The sequence below is a fragment of the Rhea pennata genome, chromosome 4, assembly GCF_028389875.1.
Source record: "Rhea pennata isolate bPtePen1 chromosome 4, bPtePen1.pri, whole genome shotgun sequence".
Taxonomy (NCBI): domain Eukaryota; kingdom Metazoa; phylum Chordata; class Aves; order Rheiformes; family Rheidae; genus Rhea; species Rhea pennata.
The window spans coordinates 74233170-74254218 of NC_084666.1; the positions used below are offsets into that span (position 1 = coordinate 74233170).

Here is a 21049-nt window from a genome sequence, read left to right on the forward strand (position 1 = left end):
TGGTCTGCAAAATATAGCTCAGCTATTCAGAGCAACATACTCTAGTTTAAATGGGGTCTTTGGAGGGCTGTATTTTGGAAGGCAGGAGATAGAGTAAGTTTGTTGTTAAGTGAAATGAGGAAACTTTTATAAAAGTGATACAGTAATAATTTCTGTGATACAACAATAAAATGAGACATGAGATACAGATTTTCTAAGGATGCCCTGTTCTAAAAATTTTTTTCTAAAAAAACTTTTCTAAAAATATTTAATATCTAAATGTAAACTCTGTAATATGAATTAGAGAATAAACTTTCCCATTTTCAGAGAACTTTTATTTCAGTATCAAAAACTTAAGCCTTACAAGCAAAGTTTGAGTGCAAGCATTTTCTAGTTTAATACATAAGATGCAGAGTATTGTGCAAGCGGACAAGCAAGACATGTTTTTTCTAAATTTAACTTGATTTTACCATAGGTTTATTGTATGTAAAAAGCTCATGCTCACTGAACTGTGGGTCCTTTGAAGTGTGTTAGAGAATTATTAGTTCTGTAACAGGTTTATTTTAAAGCATGCCTTTCCTAATTAAATACTGAAATGTAAGACTGATCCACACGTACTTTGAACATTAGTCTTAAAATCCTGCATTTTTAATAGTTCAGTTTTGAAGTGTAAGTGCTGCTGGGTTCACAATAAGATCTGCACAGCAATGCTTCACGTCCCATTCAAAGACTAGGCCCGTAATCCCAAACGATTCAAGCAGTTCTGTGCTCTCTCACCTTGCTTCATTCCTAACATGGGATAAGAGTTCACAGGTTGAATATTTGGCAGTTGGGGTTATCTCTCCTCTGCTGCAACATTCCCTGTAAGCCTGGAGAGGAGACCTGCCCCTATTTAAAATGCTGTGAGTTAGTTCAACCTTTGAATTTGTTAGTCTTTGTCAGTCTTAGACAGAATGAAAGTTTCATTAGCTACCTCGAATCCAAAGGGGCTCAGATGTACAGCAGCTGGAGCACCTCCCTGGTGTGGTGCCTGCTTGCAGCCTGGTACACACATTCGCTGTGGCCACCTCGTGCAGTGCTTGTGGTTGACTCCTCTGCAGCACTTCAGTGTTCTTAGAGTTTTCTGCCTCATCCACTGCTGCAATGTACATTTTAAGCTCAATCTATAGTTTCTGCTGTGATGTGGAAGCTCCCATAAATGCTTAAGTCCCATAAGTAGATGGAGGTTGATATATTTATTCTGTGAAATTAATGATGTAGTGGCTTAAGAAAATATAATCATCTTGAAAAGTATACATATGTCCAATCCAAAGAATCTGGAATCTAACAGCTATCAAAAATTGCCATTTTGTTATCCTGTGAACCGATCCTTAAGAGTCACTTTTAATAAATATGTTTCCTATAGTTTCTGTAGTCTGTTCTGGGATAGACTATACTGAAAATGATAAATGTTAAGTTTCATTGTTGATTAAAAGTTATTCGTGTAGAAGATGAATAAGCGTCAGTATCTATTTGGTAACAGTCTATTCAAATAACATCTTGGACATTAAACCAGAATGCTTCTCTTTGCCTTTGAAAACACATACAATCAATTATAGTCTGATTTTTCAAGTATGTGGTCACAGAACATTGCTAATTGATTATTTCAGTCTGAACTCACATACAACATTAGTGGTAAATGATGATCTGGGTTCATGTAAATCTGTCTGATAAAAATGAGTTTGACTAAACTGCCTTTTTGGCTGAAGTTTGCAAAGAGTCTTGTTAAATAGCCTTAATTACATATATGTCTCGGTAGTCATGAATGTATATATTCACATCAGGCTAAAAAAGATCTCTGTACACTAAATTAGTTTGTTTCGAGTTGTTTATAGTTAAAAATGGCAATCTTAACAGTAACACATTTACCTTAACAAAGTAGTTGTAAGCAGAATTTATAGGGGAGCAGCTTATTTAATGTATTTTCTGTCAGTACAGCTGCCAGGGATTTGATAGTAAACTTGAAGGATTTTTTTTTCCAGCTCTTGCTGCAGTAAAACTGTAATTTTATTCTAAGACTGAGGATGTGAATTATAGTTTTTGTTATAAAAATGTATAGCAACTTTGAAAATAAATTCATAATTCAACAAGTATTTTTATAATACAGTTTCTGGAGGAAGGAGCTCAGGCTTTTAGATGCAAGTCCGATTTCTTGTTGGAGATCTTGAAATTGACTTTCATGTTCAGGCTTTTCATAGTGGTTCTCAGACACTCATTACTCTCTCTCTCTTATTCCTGCTCTCTTGAGTCGCCTGTTTATACATCCTCTCTTCTGCCAGTGATTGAAGTATGTCTTAAGAAGGCTGATATATCATCAATACTAACCTTGGTGTTCCAAGGTAAGGATTTTGTGTAGCAAGCACCAGAGAGAGGACTTAGATGTGGTATTTGTAATTTTATTGTACTAAAATGCATAGCTAGCTGTCTGTAAACAAAAGCTTCTCTCTGGTGAATAGAGAAAGCATCAGAACTATTAATTCATTCAGTGCAATGAATTCACATATTGACTTCTTCAAGAAGTTGGACACCTTCCATTTGATGGGGGCAATGTTATAGCTGCAGACGAGACGCTTGTATTTCATAGTAAATATCCCTGTACCAAGGACCATTTTAGCCGTGTTTTTTTTCTCCATAGCTGAACCAGGATATTACATAAAGGAGTAGGAATGGATCATAAAAGCCAAAGGTTTTGGTTTTGTGATTTTAGACTGATGCTTGATTTTAGATTGATGCTTTCGTAACTGTTACTTTGACAGAGAAAAATCAGAGAAATGGAGAAGCAGAAAACAGAATATGGAGAAAATGGTTACCTTACCAAATTTTTCAGTATTATTATTTTCTATCTCCTAGTCAATGGTTTTATGATATAACTAATCAAATTAAAATATAAGAATAGGAAATATGATTTAAATCATTCTGAGTACTTTGATATAGCTCAGATGAGCCTGATGTTGGCTTTGCTTTCTAAAAGGAAGCTGTGGATGATCCAGTATAGTAGACTGTTATCTCAGAAATTTATCTGCTGAAGTAAACTTGTAGTATGTGTATGTGAATGATAGCAATAAAACTATTAACTGTGGAGAGACAATGTTTCTAAACTCCTCTGGCTTTGCATTTTTTGGTACTAGCTATATGGTGCTATATTTTGGTGTCTGCCTTCACTATGCCTTGTCCTGACTGACCTAAAAGAGAATGAATGATACAATTCTGTCAATTGCTACAGAAAGTTTGCTTTCTGTTAGGCAGTATTAGGTTGGAAATCACAGGTTCTGTTCTTTGTAACATAAATGTTGTTGCATTCAGTATAGGTTTAGTTGAGTGAAATCCTCTGACCAAAGTGAGGTAAAGTCAGACTGGGGTTTTTATAGCCTTATCACCCAAGTTGTTTCATGTATGCTTTAATTAGTGAGAACAAACTTTATGTGTGTGCACCTAAAACATTATGTTTTAAGTGGATCGTAAAAGTTCTAGACTTCATTTATGGGTAGAGAAGAAAGAGTTGTTGCAGTTGTCACATGATCACTGAGGTTGGAAATGACCTTTAGAGACCATCTAGTCCAATTCCCTTGCTCAAAGCAGGGGCACCCAGAGCAGGTTGCCCAGGACCATGTCTGGATGGCTTTTGAAGATCTCCAAGGATAGAGCCACCACAGCCTCTCTGGACAACCTGTTCCAGTGGTTGACCAACCTTACAGGAGAAAACTGCTCTCTTATGCTTAAAAGGAATTCTCAGTATTTCAAATTTTGACCTTTTCTTCTTGTCCTGACAGCGGACGCCATCGACAAGTTGTTTGTCTCCATCTTCCTTACTCCTGCCGTCACATATTTTACACTCCAATAAGATCCAGCCTTCTCTCCTCCAGGCTGAAAGGTCCCAGCTCTTTCAGCTTCTCCTCGTGTGAGAGATGCTCCAGTCCCTTCACCATCTTTGTGGCCCTTCACTGGACTCACTCTGGTAGCTCCATGTACTCCCTTGTACCGGGGAGCCCGGAACGGGACCCAGCACTCGAGATGAGGCCTCACCAGCGCTGAGCAGAGGGGCAGGATCACCTCCCTCGACCTGCTGGCAACACTCTTCCTAATCCAGCCCAGGGTGCCGTTGGCTGCCTTTGCTGCAAGTGCACATTGCTGACTCGTGTCCAGCTTACTGTCCAGCAGGACCCCAGGTCCTTTTCTGCCAAGCAGCTTCCCAGCAGGTAGTTCCCCTGCATTTAACAGAGCATTGGGTTGTTCCTCCCCAGGTGCAGGACCTTGGCACTTCACTTTGTTGAGTGTCATGAGAAGTAAGGCAAAATTACAGTTTTACAATTTGGATTCCCCAGTTAGTTTAAACTATCAGATGACAAGGGTACTGGATGCTGAAAACAGTTTGCTTTCCCCACAACAATTTTCAAAATATGAAAATAAATAAATTCTGTCTACAGACTAGCTGTGAAGTTCTGAAAAATGAAAATATGTAGGAAAAACAGGGAGATAAAACATTGATAATGTGGACAACATTATTGTCCATGTTGATGATGTTATTGATACTGACGGTGTTGATAATCTGAGGACCTTTTTGTTCTGTATTTATTTTTACATTTTTATTATAAACTAGCATTTTGATCTGAAATAGTATTGTATGAAAATATTGAAAGGGAACTTCCTGACAATTTCAGAAAATCTGATACAGCAGTTATCCGAATGATTTTTTTTTTCTCTGAGCATTTTCTCAGGGGAACTCCCTGCATCTCCTTCCCTCCACCTCCAACTCCACCATATTTCAAAAGTTGAAAAAGCATTCATTACAACATTCCTAATAGAAAAAAATACAGAAATTTGAAGACTTACACTGGCACTGAAAGGTAATCATTATTGTTAGAACAGCAGATGGGCAGCAAAGCAGAGATGGTGTTGGGGCTAGCTACTAGGACATTTTTGAAACTTTCTGCCTCTCTCTGTGAGTTGAAGAGAAAAGAAAATCAGTGATACTTTTATCACTTAAAATATAGCGTATTTTAGGAGCTTTGCCACTCTGCAATGTTGCATGCTTTGCAATATATAGTAACTTTCTCTGAAATGGCATGAAATAGCATTTTTCTCTGAAAAAACATGAACCAAACTTTCAAATCAATTCCTCTTTTAAACAAAAAAGATGAAAAGAAATACAGTTTTTGCCATTTTGTTACTTTCTGAAGAGTTTAGTAAAAGAGACAGTGTTGAGTTTAGAAAGAGAATATTGACAGGACAGTGTGAATAGCATTAGATTTCTAACATTAAAGGAAATAACACTCATCCCTGTTCTCCTCATGTGTCTGCAGTGTGTTCTGTCACAGTGGTTGAATTTCAGGAGATCGGTGCTCAAGTTAACAGTCCATGGTTCTGATGACAAGGTGTTGACAGAAGCCAGATGGGTTTAGTTGATTCATCTCTTGGGATATACAATGTTGTTCATCCTGGAGTAAAAAAAAACTTCATGCCAGGCCTTTCTTGGTACTTGGGAGAATCAGAAAGAGGGTTGAAAGACTGTTATTTTTGGAACACTTTTGAGAAGTACTGTCGTTTGTAAAATGTAGAAGTTGTAATTTGCCTATTCACGTTTGAACCACCAAAATAAAAGTGGTTCAAAGTCTTCCGGAGGTAGCATTTATCAGAACTAAAAAGAAATTAAAAAAAATGCATCTAAAGCATATTCAATCATTTTTTTTATAGAAGGGAAGCAATAAATATTGTAAAATGGTTCTGATCTGCATCTGATGATGATGCAGTCTAGAAGCGTGTTGAATAACTTCATTCTAGAATTATCTTAAGGAAAAGACAGAAAATTTTCTAGGTGCAAGTTGGGGAATTGTTCACTAATCTGGACAGAAAAAGCAAAAGCCTCTCCACTCTACTCAGTACACAGAGAAGGAATTGCTTTATGAAGCAACTTTTTTCTATTCTATAATAGCATCCAGTTTTTATTGTATTTTTATTGAAAGCTATTTATTCTTTTTCTTATCACTCCTTGAAAATAAATGTTAGTTTCCTATGAAACTGGAGGTCAGAAGTAGTGGTGCATGCTCTCTTCAGCTGGTATGTGTTTCCTGTTGGCGTCGTCTTTTCTTCTACTAGACACTCTCTCCTTCTTGTCCCTGTATTTTTTCTCGTAGAGAGAAAAAAAAAAAAGGAATAGTAAACTTCAGACTCAGGAATTTGCATTTAGAATTGAAGAATATCCTCTAAAATGTATAACCCTTATGTTTGTACTTACCGCAGTGCTGCATATGATGCCATTCTTGACAGAAACGTGGCCATTAAGAAGCTCAGCAGACCATTTCAGAACCAAACTCATGCCAAGCGAGCTTACAGGGAGCTGGTCCTCATGAAGTGTGTGAATCATAAAAACGTAAGTTTTCTGTAGGGGACCACAGAAGTGGTATTTATTTTGATTTGTTAGGAGGAAAACTTCTAAGTTGGATGCCTCTTCAAAAAAGGAGCAATGAGAAGTAAACTCTTTTCAAAGGCTACATTCTTTCTGATATGATGTGCCCACACAGGAGAAAAAGGCTCTTGCATGTACCTCTCTACAGGTGATGCCAAATGTGGATGTAGCTATGTAGGGTTGGGGGGGAGGGAGGGAAGAGAGCGGAGCAGGTTTTCATTTACTCCTTTTCCAGAACTGCACAAGTAATTGCTGGAATTTTTGTTCCTTCCTACTGCTGCTGGGGTTTGTGACTCAAAGCAGTGTCTCTTGAGTCAGAATACCTGTGCATAAGCATCACTACTTGTTCTGAACTTCATCTGAAACCTAGTACCATACAGATGTATTTGATGAACTATCACTGTGAAGGTTGTCTTAAAACTACTGAAGGAAATAAGGAACCAAACCCACTTTTCCCATTCTTGTGTATTTGTATGTCAGTTAATATTCTGTAGCTGGAAACTCTGAAGCTACAACACATGTTCTTGCTCATTTTAATCCCAGAGTTCTTGTTGAAGTGAACAGCCTTAGCAGGTTTTTAGTCTTTCCTGCTTCCTGCACCCACTACCTACTAGATAAACATTTAATCTCTGAAACAAATGAGTATATTGCTACACTGTAATGAATATCTGTACTAGGGCTGTATGTTAATAGTACCTATCTACCTTTTAGTTGTAACTGTTCGCCTGACCGTACATACACTTGCTTGTTGTAGTGGGGTGTATGCATGGCTGTTCCACTGCATTAGTCAAGGGACTTGCTGAGGATTTTTTTTTCCTCCAGTTCCTGTGTTTCAGCCTCTGGTACCATAATTCTGTGCCGCTTCCTTTTCATACGGACTGAATTTTGCACTGTTTGCTGCATATTTGCTCTTGCCTCAGATCCTGAAATAACTATCACTCTGCATGCAAAGCATAAGTGAGCTTCAAATGTGTGGTGTAAGGTGAGGTCTGACACTGTTTCTCAATCACAAGTTCACCTGTAAGGAAGAAGGAAAGGCCGTAAAATGACAAAAAGCAGGGCTTGTCACCTACAGTGTCCCCTGCCTTGCTCTTTTGGCACAGACCCACCTTACATATTCACTGTGTTGCTCAGGGCAGTACCTGCCTCTTTCCTATTGCCTTCAATGGAAACTACCCTGAGACAGACCACTGCGTGGGGCTTTGAAAATGCAGAGATGAGCAAGTGGTCATCTATGCAGGCAAGAAAATGATACATTCTCACTTTGTGCTCTGGCTTCTGGTAAGGGCAGAAGGCTGCAGAGGCAGTATTCATTTTGAAAATACAATTTTAAAAATGCTGCATAAGAGCTGATAACAGTGCAACATTTGTTGGGTGAAAGTTTTAATCTGTCTGTTCTGAAAAGTGGCAAGGAAGGAAAGTATGGGAAAGACATGTGCAGAGGCAAGAAATCGGTTATAATATGTGGAGTACACAGAAAGAATGTTGAACCATTCCTGTTAAAAACCTAGAGGTGGAGGCAGGGAGGTAGAGATTCACCCACTGCCTTCGTGGTGGTTATGCTGATACCTTCCAGTTTGGTCATAAACACAAAAGGAAAGCTCAGGGAATTCAGATCCCTGAAGTGCTTTTTTCCCCCTGTACTGCTTCCCAGATTCTTCCCAGTGTCATTCAGTAGCCCAGCTCATTAAAAAAAAAAAAAAAAAAAAAAAAAAAAAAGTGTTATATTATATGCTCCTACTACAAAGCTGTACCTCTCTCATGGTGAGATTTGTGGGAGGATGTGCATGTATATCCTAAAATGGATTGAGGGAATGTCAAGGAGGATGGAGTCTTCTGTTTGTTTTTAATAAAATGGTCTTTGATTATTTCTCTGCACATAGTATTTAAGAAATTCATAGCTGTAGCACAAGGACTGAGTTGAGGTTAATTTTTGAACCTATAACTACAAAATTCAGAGGACTGACTCACTCTTACCTCACTCTTACCATTTTGCTTGTCACTGATCATCACTAATCCTTCTCTTGAAAATTATTTTCAGCACACCTTGAAGAAATCTTTGAGATTTGACATACTATATTTTGAATGTTGCCAGCTTCATACTGATTAATGAAGCAGGACTTGTTAGTGTAAGTTGAGCAGTGAAAAACAGAGTTTAATGAACATGTCAGAATGGATTCAACTGCTTTTATATATATATATATATATATATTATATATATATATAATTTCTCTTCCTCCTTTTGTCTTACTCTACTTTTCAGATTATCAGTTTATTAAATGTCTTCACACCGCAGAAATCTCTGGAGGAGTTCCAGGATGTGTAAGTAACACAGGCAGTAATTAAACTAAAGCTTTAGAGACATATGGGGTAGTACCATGAACAGAATAATACACTGAAATACAAAAGATGTGTAATGAAACTGTGTAGGTTATGCTGTGAATAGCTAGGCATTCTGCATTCCCATATTCAAAGCACTTTTGACATCTATTAAGTGCCAGATACTGGATTACCTATGTGCTTTAAGACTGTGCAAAACCTGCTGGTGGCTCTTCTTGAGAGGGTTAGAGTATTTGTATTTGCCTTCAAATGTAGATGAAGGAGTATGAGTAGTTAAAGGGCCTATGTTCTGTTCTTTTGCATTATTAGTTTGCTTGGGAAATGATTATTGTTATGTAACTCCCTAAGGTATTTGAGGTTTTGAAATGCAGGAATTCACTTTGAAATAATTTTCTGTAAAAGGGACTGATATTTCTTCTTCTTTCGTATTTACCTTGTAATAACCTTTGACTGCATAAAATGATCTGCCTGGAGGACTAGTGCTGGGTGTAGAGGATAACTAGCATCTCCACTGAATATTGTCCTATTGTACAAGCACTACATACGTAGTATACATGTACCCTGAAAGAATTTTTGGATGGACAATGTTTAACGTAGCTGTGCTCCTTTTATCTTTCAGTCTTTTGCGTTTGCTTCTGTACTCTAATATTAGTGCTGATAAAAGACAGATAGCAATGGTTGGATTTAGATGAGTGCCATTCTGGTTTTGGTATATGGATCTTCTGCATCATATTATCATTGCAGACCTGTGCAGAGTAGAAAAAGTAACTGTAGTATTAGAAGATAAGACATGCAGCTCACATAGAAATAGAAAGCTAGTTTTCCACAAGGCTTGAGCAGGCTTGAATGAAAATGTTACAGTTAAGATTCAGCTCTGCTTATTAGATACTTATTGGATGTCTAATAAGAAATGATCTGATGTGTTAACCATGTTGTCTTACCTCTAATGGGGATTGGATTAAAGTCCTGCTAAGGTTATCAATCAAGCTTATTTATCAAAAGCACAAGACCAATTAATTATAACGAGAAATATTTGAAGGATTTTGGAGACATTTTGCGTGCAGGTGCCTTTTTAGCCTCTCAGCCATCTCCACTCCTCTGTGGCTCCTAAACTTACTGTGGTAGCCATTCTACATAATGATCAAAGGCTGAGCATTCTTGTCATTTGGTGCTTGTGGCTCTTCTGTGTTTTGTCAGTGTGTTTCTCTGTCATGCTGACTGTTTGCCCATGTAGAGTATGATCTCTGTAGTGGGGAAGGGAATGTACTGAGTTAGGCCCAGCAATACACTGAATTTGCTAATAGAAGATTGTGCCACTAGAAGATGCAGTGAGAGACAAACCACATTATGATATAGTTGCGAGTGAGCTCTAGGCCAAGCCAGTGTCTAGCTGTTACCCTCATTCACCAGAAATAAACTAAGTTTTGAAGCAAGAAAAGACAACATTACTTCTTGTAGACAATGCTGTGGTCTCTCTGCAGCACAGGCAATAACTCCATGACTTTGCTTTTTCATTCAGTTACCTGGTAATGGAGTTAATGGATGCCAATCTGTGCCAGGTCATCCAGATGGAGCTGGACCATGAACGAATGTCTTATCTACTGTACCAAATGCTCTGTGGCATCAAGCATCTTCACTCTGCAGGAATTATTCACAGGGTAAGGGCTTTTGTTTGAAACTTATGGTGCCAGATCACATCATGAAGACTTTAGATACCAGTTGAATTTCATGTGTACTGTGGATCAAAACCCTGTCTCCCGGTAAAAAGGTTGCAAATGTACTAGTCATAGCTCATCTCCTTAGCAGAGCAGTTTCATGATTGTGTTAGGAATTAGATTATTTGTCAGCTTAATAATCAGACAAAAAGGTAATGAACTTTTAAGAAACAAGCAAGCACTGGGAATCACCAGAATGATCGTGATCTCTGAAACAGGTGTAGATAGATGTTTTTCCTCCTGAAGCTGCAGCGGGCTACATGAACCATGCATAACATTCAAACAAATTGTTGTGTGGTCAAAGTATTGCTTGATAAAGGTCCACAGAGAGCAATGAGGGCATATGGAATTGGCTTTTGCTATCATTTATATATGCTACAATGAACTAAAAGACTACTAAGCATATATTCAACAGATCCTGTCATTTTACTTTTCCGCCTGAGACTGTTGTGTCCGCTGAGGATGTGATCCCCATGCCAGAGCTAGTGATACATGTGATTGTTGATAGCAGATTGAATGATTCCTATGACTGTGAGCAGGATGGAATCCTAAATGCTCATTAGCCAACTGCTTTGCTAAGATGCACTTTTACTAATTTGGATTACAGAAAATGTTACACTTCCCTTATGAATAGAAGAGAAAAAGGGGTGATAAAATGGGTTACAAGCTGGATGTTTCTTTACAGTATACAAAGGTCTCCTATCTCAGGATGACCTATGTAGAGAGAAGGATGAGCGATTTGTCTTCAAGGAAAGAGTGAGTTGAATTATTGCTATAAATGAAGCATTAAAATATCTCCAAATGTGCAGCTGGAATGCCTCTATTAGAATTGCAGGGTAAACAAGGAACTACTCAAAATAATACTCTTATACTCAACCTAGTTCCTTGAGTTACGAGATGCAATTTATTTAGTATCAGTAGGCTTCCACCATCCAGATAAAGCCCCAAAGTATACCAATATAGAATATCTTCCAGAAGGGATTACTAGAGAAACAGTAGTAAAATTGGGTGCTGTGTACTTAAAAGTGACTTCTGACAGTAACTCTCAATGTCAGAGGAGTAAAAGACTATTTGAACGGTGACCTAAAATACTGATCTAAATAACTAAGACTACCTGATTTTATGAAGGACAGTCATACCTCTTTTCACTGTCTTTTGCAGGATTTAAAACCAAGTAATATTGTGGTAAAATCTGACTGCACATTGAAGATTTTGGATTTTGGACTGGCCAGGACTGCAGGCACTAGCTTCATGATGACTCCATACGTGGTGACACGTTACTACAGAGCACCAGAGGTCATCTTGGGAATGGGCTACAAGGAGAACGGTAGGGCTGCAATTTCATAGCAAGCGCAGTGTGACCTGAAGTGTAAGGTCTGCCTCTACAACTGTAAGGGGTACCAGAAAGAGAAAAAGAAAATGTAACAGGAAATGACATCTTGAATTTAAAAGGCAGGTGATTTAGAGCAGTTTCTCACTGTTGCATACTGCAACTAGAGCCTGTATTTGGGGTGTGATGTTGGTGAATTTAACCGTGTGGGATTACAGGTTAATGGCAAGCCTATGTCTGGTCACTGTTGAGCGAATTAAGTATAATTAGCCCTTTCTGATCAGAATGTGTTTGGCCTCTGTGGCTATGAAACAGATTGGGAATCATTAGGATTGCTGAGTGGATGAAATGCTCTAAATTTGAGTCTGGGTCTCTGAATTCTTTGAGGGAGAAATAACAGGTGCATGCTAAAATGGAGAATCCTGGACTTTCCAGAAATTTCCAAATCTGGAGCTAGATCTGAATTTCAGGAATGTTTTCTGTCTTTATGATAGATTTAACTAAGATCCTAGGTTTTGCTCACAGATTTCTTGTGATCGAGATCTAGATCTAAATTTTGCAACTTGAATCTGCTTTTTTAAAAACAAACAAACAAAAGCTGAGTCAGAGAGAACAGCAAAAAGATGAAACTAAAAAACATGCATTTAATTTGTATGTAATCTCCCTAGATTTGTAGATATGGTTTTACTGTGAGGTTTCTGGTATAGGTTTCTTGGTCCCTTGAAAGACTGGGAAAAACAGTTAGGGAGCGTGCACTTACTATAGAGAAGCAGATAAGGAAGAATTCATATTTTGCAGCGGATGAAGGGAAAGCTGCATTTTATAAGTGGTTCTCATTCTGTAATCAAACTGAGAATTACATCCAAGTGCCAGGCAGACTAGGCAGGTAGGCAGGAAAGAAGGGAACATGACATGGAATGGAGAAAATCGACTCTGACTTTTATTCGACTGCCAAAAACTATTATTTTTCTGTTACATAAGGAGATTTTTTTGATGACAACTATTAGGATTAAATAGCAGAGCCTCAAAACTAGGAATTTAGTTAATAAGTTTCCTGCTTATTTCAAGTTGAAGAGACTAGTTCACATGCAAAAATACTTTCACTAATAGCCAGCTGCATTCTGTGAGGGTGATGAAACTGGGTGCTGGTACTGATTCCTTTACTTAAGCAATAATACAGGCATGCTCACAAAACCTCTTCCAAAATCAGGAAGTCTTTGCATGAATTGTGTGTGATATTTATAAATTTACAAAACAGATTTTAGTATGGATGTATAACACTAGAAAATTAATATGCAGAGTCTAACCGTTCACAGTAATGACTGAAAAAATAACAATCTTCTTTAAAGTATTTTATACTTCATACTATTGATGAAAGTAGACTCAGCATGCTTGTCTTAGTTCCTTAGTCCAAATATCCAGGATTGCTTCTATTGTGAAATGAATTATTTCGCTTTCATTTTTTTTTCTCCAAATATTTAGTGAGTGATTACCTTTGTTGTTGTTATTGTCTCTGAGAGAGAAAACACTAAGTTTTTACACTATTAAAATGACACCAACAAAATTTTCTAATGAACTGAAGTGCACAGTTGGAGAGGTACTACGAATGTATGCCCCATTTAAAGGTCCTGATCAAACGCCCATTGAAGCTAGCATAGTGGCTTTCTTTGGCTTCCGTGGGCAATGAATCTGGCTTAAGATGAATGATCGTGTCTCAATTGTACAAAGGGAAAATAAGAAAAGGAAACAGTTGAAGAAAACACCTGAAAATGAAGGTCAGCGTATCTGAGGATCTGGTCTACTCTGAGGCTCTGATCCAGTTCCCAATGAAGTCAACAGAAAGGGTCATTTTTGCTCCTCAGCTCTGGCCGATGTTGCCACATTACTAAAGCTCCCCTACTCTTTTCCTCTCTCATTGTGTACACTGCGTGTGTAAGAACTGTTCACTGCTTTCATTTTCTTTCTGCACTTGGTTGGCTAAAGATGCATAATTATCACCAATTTGCTGCACTTCCTTTGGTAGGGTCCCCAAACAGTCACTACGAAGAAAACTCTTCCACCACCTCAGGCATGCTCTGGCTGTCCTATGCCCCTGATACCTGAACCCTCCCTTTCCTAAATGGAACATTTCACCTTTATTTTGTTTTAACAGAAAATAAGCTGTTTGTTTGTTTCTCTGGTTTGTTTTTGTTTGTTTTGGGAGGATAAAAGGGAGAAGAAAAAGAGGAGAAACTCAATGTATAGCTCAAATACAACTACAAAATGAGGATTCAAAGCTGGGGAATAAGATGATAGTTTCTTAAAGCAGTTTTTCGCCCTCAGATTGAATCTTGGTCTTTTCTTTCTGTGCACACTGTCTCAATATGTATCTAGTCCTTTTTTTTTAATTGTAAGACTTAAAGAGAAAAAACACCCACCCAAGTCAAACAGATCTGTAGTTATTTATATTGCATCTAAAAGCTGAAGACAGGAAGATAAGAAATGGCATTAATTTCCTTGGTGCTTGTTCTGTGAAGCAATTATTTATTTTAGTGTTTATTTTGAGTACCTACTGAGTAAAGAGCAGAGTCCACACAGATCACGTTCCCTGTTTCTTTCCATCAGTAATAGGTGCAGGACAGCCTTAGGCCACATAGGTATAGATCACGAAGCAGGAGTTTCAGATAAGTGTGTAGGACGGTATTCATCCATACAGCCTTTACTCCCCTGAGCAGCTCCTTTTGGAACTTCTTGTGTATGGCTGCAGAGAGAGGCTTTCTCCTGCAGGATAAAGGCCATAAACTGCCTGGCTGCAAGTGGGATTAATCGCAGATGATTGCTGTCTGGATTTTTTTAATTTTGTTTTTTTTCTTCTAAAGAAAGATTTGTGGTTTTTTTAACCAGAGACTCCATGCAAACCACAGGTCTGTGTTGTTGTTACTTTGCTTGCTAGCTGTGGGCCTTTTTTCCAAAAATACTGATATTTTAAACTTCTTCCTCTGTTGCTCACTACCATTGAGCTGACTCACGTAGCATTTACTTACTTACTTTAGCTTTTTTGGAGATGTGGAAAAAAAAAAACTGTACTGTTCTGATCAACCTGCTCTTTTTCCCCTCCTTTAGGAGTGAAATGTCTTAGTTAACTTTGCTTTTTTTCCTCCTTCTTCACTTCCCTGTCTCTACTGTTCTAGTGGATATATGGTCTGTGGGATGCATTATGGGAGAAATGGTTCGCCACAAAATCCTCTTTCCAGGAAGGGACTGTATCCTTGTGCCATTTGCTGCAGCTTCACCTATTATTTGTTCCTCTCCTCCACCCCATCCCCTTTAACATGTAATGAATACCAAGACTGTAAAGATAGAAGCAAAAAGTTGAATCCCAGAGGTATGAGTAAGTGGAAATAACTCTCTCCTGATATGAACAAAAATGAAAAACAGATACACAGAATTATTTCAGTCAAATCAGTTATTTTAATCTGTAATCATCCCATTTTACATAGTCTATATTTCATACTAACACGCAATCTGGAAAACAAGCATTGTGGTTACAAATTGGATAGTTTTACTTACTGGTCATTCTTTAAAAAATATGTGAAAATGGAAAAAAAAAATCTTAACTTGGCCTCTCTGGTTCCTGTAAATCTGTTTTTCTGCTTTCATGTTTCGGAAATAGTGATTTCATAACATTTGTGGTGACATCACAATCTTTTGCTTGCTAATGCATCATGGATTTGGATTCATCTCAGTGCTGTATGGGCTCAGGGTTGAGTCAATACAACATTTTTTTTCTTTCAAACAAAACGAAGATTTTGACTCGCCTAGTTTAAAACAACCGTATATCTGGTGTCATTTCCAAATTGACCCGAAATCAGGTTCTGTTGATTTAAAAGTGGACTTTCTTTTACTTGCATGAGGTCTGTGTCATTAAGGAAACTGTATCTCCCTTCCATCTTGTTCTTCTCATCTTTGATGATATTATTTTACCACTTCTAAAGTGGTGAAAGCAATATTAGAAAATGAAAACAAAAGATGAGACGTCATCTTTTGATGGCTTAGCCTTCAGTTTATCACAGGCTAAAGCAGCCATTCTGCCTGCAATAACTGGTAAAGGTAGATAATGTGTATTTTGCCCATCGAAATAAAAATGCAGTAACGTAACATGTTTTCTTCTTTCAGAAACAAAAAGGCAGATTATTTTCAGCAGATTGGCAGAAAGACACCATAGAAATCTGACATCAGCCGACACTGGCAGTTGGTGTGAATAAAAATCAACTTTGGCAGCCACGTAGTCATAGAACTATTTTTTCTTTTTCTTTTTTCCCTGGCTCTTGAGCAGTTCCTGTAGCTTTTAGAGTTAGGCCTGTCCTGTTTTCACAAGTCCTGTTGACTTCCCCTGAAAACAGACCTCTGCCCAGGAGCCAGGTGAAGATACAGGTATGTTTTTCTAATGGGTAGATGGGGAAAAATGCAGGTACTTCCTATTTGCTGAGAGGAAAGCAATATTTTGCTGCCTTCCAGTCTTATATACCACTATAGGCTGGAGAGTTATCAGATGAAAGTATTGGACAGTAAAATAAGAGTGTTGGTTTTTTTATCATTGGTGTATGCGTACCTTAGAGGTCCAATTCCAAATGCGCTGAACATTTCTTGCAACACATGGAGCAAACTGCGCACCTGCCTTCTGATGTAATTTGAATAGGCGGAGAAACTCCCAGAACTCATATCAATTAAAAACCAAGTTCTTCGGAAGTCCATTTTGAGCAAAAATAAATGCTGTATAACTTAAACAACACAGACTTTCAAAACAGTATTCAAACATGAGAGTTTCTTTCTGCCTGTCTGTGACAAATATCTCTTTTGATAGTGTCTCATTCTTTCTCAGAGATAGTAACAGAATATTTTAAAAATACCTTTTAATATTCCAGTGTCATCTAAAAATATGAACTGAAATTTTGAGCTGAGGCAACTGGACCTTTTTTCATCTCAGAAGGCATCGTGTAAATTGTGAGATAGTCCTACCTTTTAAATCAATGGAAATTTCATACCCTGAAATGTAGTGTATGTGGGCCGGGGCACAACTGCTATCATATTTTACTGATGTTGTTTTCCAGATGAGTTGGAAAAAGGAAAAAAAAAAAAAAAAAAAAGAAAAAAGAAAGAAAAAAAAATGAAGTCTGTACATTCATTTCTGCATTTCTAAGTTGATATTCATCTGTTAACCAGTTTGACCCTGTGAAAAATAACAAGAGTTTTCAGTGTCAGAAAGCCTGGTTTGTGTGTGAGTCCAGATTATTTCCCCTCCCCTTGTGGTTGTTGAACTCATGAGCAGATCAAGTTTGCCTCCTAGCTACATGAAGGGTTAGAAAAGCATTTGTGCAGCTGCAGGTAGACCTCATGGAACAACGTTACAATAAAGATTTTCTCATACTTCTTAAGACCTTCCAGATACTGTTTTTTCAGCTGAAACGGGCAAGCCTGTATAGAAGCTAGGATTTTCTGTCCTTATACCTGTTCAGAGGAATGCCTGCTGTATGTACTTGCTACCAACATGTGGGGCTTACTCATTTCTAGCTTGGTGTAGGAACGTATGTGTATGAGACTGGCACAGTACATTTAAAAAATCTGAGAGCTGCTGCCAAGTTTTAAGGAAAAGCACATTTTAAAAAGCTAACTTTAAATAAACCATTGCACTGAGTTACTGCTGACTTTAAATAAAATTTGATTTTTAAAGTCTTCATGGAAGTAAAAGTTATGGAAGATTAAATTCAGATTATCTTGTGTTCATAAATAACAAGCTCTCTATAAATGACCATAAGAAGGCTCTGAATTGTGAGCAGACTATGGGTCCCAATTCTATTCTCAGACACTGTGGATATATGAAAACTGTCCCAGTTTGTATAAATTGAAATTCTGCATTTTCCAAAAATAAAATATGTCTCTAAGCTTTATTATAATGTTCTCTGAACACGTTCAGTTAACTGTTATTTTCATTAGCAAAAAGCCAAACAGTACCTGAAAATGGTAGCTTTGTTATTGCTGAAATTGTCATCTAACTGACCTTCCAGGATACTTCAGCTGTAGAAGGACAAGAGGATTGGTCAATGAAAGTGTTGTCAGTATGCAATGGACCAGCTGGTTTTCAAAAAATAGGAATAATCTCTCTCCTTGGAGAGTGTTGGGTAGAAGTTGTGTAGAGAACATGTGTGTGTTTCTTGCTATTCCCCCTGAGTGGACATTTCGAAACACCATCAGGGAGGTTTCTCTTTATCTGACCTGGTCAGACCCTCAAGAGAAGAAATACAACTTATGATAGATTTCCAGACAGATTTATAGAGCGAAGCATTCCTAACTGGTTCTTTTCTACACAGCTTCTGAGCTTCTACCTCAATGTTTGCGCAATGCTTACTCCACTCTTCTCTCAGTTAAATCAGTAGTTTGAACAGCTAAAAACTTCTGTCTGAACTTTTGGATGCTGCTGTAATAAGTTCTGAAAACTCTAGAGCTTTGACTAAAGATGTGTTCAAGTCTATCTAATAATGTCTTCAAAAATCTCGTAAGATTTCAATTTAAGGGTTGGAAATGTATTTTTGTGCGTTTTTCTGCAGACAGGGAAACCTTTAAAATGGTATGGATGCATTTATTTTCAAGTGAGATGGATTTACAAAGAGGTACGGAAGCCAGAGTAATGTTTCAGAGACACTCATAACTTGGATTGATCTATTTCCCCATTGTAGAAGCATTTCTTTTCAGTAGAGGTGAGAGTGGGAAAATGATGGTGTCTAGCAAGTTTGTGTATGTGATTCCTGAAGAAGACCAGTGCAGAAATATTTAGTTAGTCGTGAATATATATGTGATGACAACCAAGGGTCTTAAGTTTTGCCACTCCTGGATTATACTAGTGAGTATGAAAAATAATTGAGAATAGAATTTCCCTTGCAAATAGCCTAGACTTTGAGACAGATTCAGCAGAGAAAATATGAAGGTAGTAAGAGAAAAAGACACAGACTTACTCTTTGTTGCTATGAATATCTAAAATTCATTTTCAAGAGTGAACAGCACCAACAGATGAAATTAACATTTTCTGAACAGTTTGTATTTCATTTAAAACATAGTTAATGTGACCAGATTTGCAGAAATTCTTTTTTCCTTCTAGCTGTCTTTGAGAACCTTGGGATTAAGTAGGGATCTGCTCTGACATAGAAATCGTTCTATTTTATTTTCCCAGGAATTCATATAAAACAAATTCTAGTTGCCTTAGAGAAAAAAATTTGAACCAAGGAATTCTCTTAGGAAAAGATATTTCCATGACTCATCAGCAGAATTCATCTTTACATTTCAAGTATGACCTTCCTATATTAACGGGTAAAAGCCTAGCATTTTGAATTAATTTCTGTTTTTTATTAACTTTAGTATAATAAAACATTTGCATTTTTTTAGTACAGATTTTTTTTTTAGTGTAATCTTTTATTTTTTGATGTTCCCAATAGTATTTTCTTAAGGCTCGTTTTGTCGAAAAAGAAAAAAAAAACAGCATCTGGGATATTTAAGAGACTGTTAAAAATCGCTGGCCTGGCTCTCCAGGTTAGATCAGCTGGTATGCATTAGCCTGCTTTTTAAAATGTCTCTTAGCTGAGATGGGTTGACGGCTAAGTTTTGATTTGTGCTCAGATAGGTGATTCTTTCCTAGATACAGTAGTATTGTTTTTCTGATTTCAAGATTTTTCTGAGAATATATCAAGAGTTTGAATTTTGTTAATTTTATGGGGAAGATTTTGCTAATATGAGACACAGTCTGTCTCAAAACGACTTCAGTGCAGCTATGAGGATGATATAGCTCTTGCTGTTGTTCTTCTTTTTCTCTCTCTTTTTTTCTTTTTTACTTCAGATACATATATTCTAGCAAACTGTAGTGCAACTTACTTTTAGTGTAAGATCCCCTTCCTGTCTCTAATCTGAGTAGTTCCTGAGTGGATCCCAGTTGCTACAGGGAAGACAACCCATTACCCTTTCCCCAGCGTTCGCCTTAAAGATTTGCAGAATGGATCTGAACATGCAGTTTTTAAAAGTGATGAAGCGTTTTGAAGTGTAGACATGTACTACACCTACTGCTGCCTGGTATGACTTTCAACCAAGGGGAGTTAGTAGAATGTTCAAGCACCCAGGAAAATCAAATGTCTTGGATGTGATTCAGGCCTCTTTATGCGTGTCTCCAAGTGAGGCAGGTTCTGGCACCTGCCTGTCTATTGCAGAAAATTCTCTCTATGGCTATGCCTCTAAGCCTAGCATCTGCTGTTCTGAATCCCAGAGGGTGATGGTTCTTGAATAAGATTTATTCCTTCAATCTTTTGCCCTGGTCAGCTTTGTTGTAAGAAGACATGATGCATATCAGTTTGTAACTCAGAAAGCTTCAACAAAGAAGTAAGTTCTCATATTTCTTTGAGGCATCACACTTGTAAAATTTTGGCAGCTTTCTTTCAGGTTTCATCTAGAATCTGTCAGAAGAGTACACCACTCTGGTGTACATCAGAGTGTACACCACTGTACTCTGGTGATGTACACCGCTGTGTTTTGCTGCCAGAGTTACAAATAAGAAATTAGAAATCAGTAATGCAGTATTCAAATCCTTTGGAAACCTATTACTGAGAAATATTTATTAATGTTTTTATAACATCATGTGGAATATGCAACTTCAAATTAGAAAGCAAATCTTTCCTCAGAAAATCTGAATGGAATGAGCTGGTCACTTGCTAAGCATTTGTTGAAATATTTTGAAATCCATACATATAATAAACCCAAGTGTGAAGTATCTCAGGCTTGACATCTCAGGTCCTGAATTTGGTATGTCACAAAACTGAGAATTTGCCATGATTTAGAAAGATAGGTAACTCTCATTATACTGAGTATAAACTATGTAACTTATATGATCTCAGTATATAAAGTTGTATATAAAATATATAATCTCAGTAAATACAGGGCTAAGAAGTGGATATTCTGCAGTTCTACAGCTTGAAAATATTTTTTTCCTTCTGTATTTCCATTTGATACTTTTTCCTTTTTTTATGTGAACATATTGTGTTGTTGATATTTAAATATTGTAAGGGGAGTGGAGAAGGATGAAAAATATCTAGAGATCATGAAAGCTTGAAAGATATGACCACAGTCATTGTGTGTGGAGAAAGCTAGAAGCTGTTCTAGACAGACTAGAAAATATGGGAAAAGGGCATGGGCATAAGATTAGAGAAGGTAGTGCTGTTGGGAAAAGAT

The 21049-nt window shown here is 37.5% G+C and overlaps 1 protein-coding gene across 6 annotated transcripts in view; it reads left to right on the top strand.

Moving 5' to 3' along the window:
• Positions 1-21049, top strand: part of MAPK10 (mitogen-activated protein kinase 10) — a 91771-nt gene that overhangs the window by 27539 nt on the left and 43183 nt on the right. For 3 of the 6 annotated variants that reach the window (XM_062575081.1, XM_062575082.1, XM_062575083.1), the window contains exons 3-7: positions 6256-6385; positions 8685-8743; positions 10281-10419; positions 11638-11803; positions 14977-15048. In XM_062575081.1, coding sequence (XP_062431065.1) covers positions 6256-6385; positions 8685-8743; positions 10281-10419; positions 11638-11803; positions 14977-15048 — 566 coding nt within the window. The remainder of the gene's footprint in view (positions 1-6255; positions 6386-8684; positions 8744-10280; positions 10420-11637; positions 11804-14976; positions 15049-21049) is intronic. The other 3 variants (XM_062575084.1, XM_062575085.1, XM_062575086.1) reach the window with 1 other exon arrangement.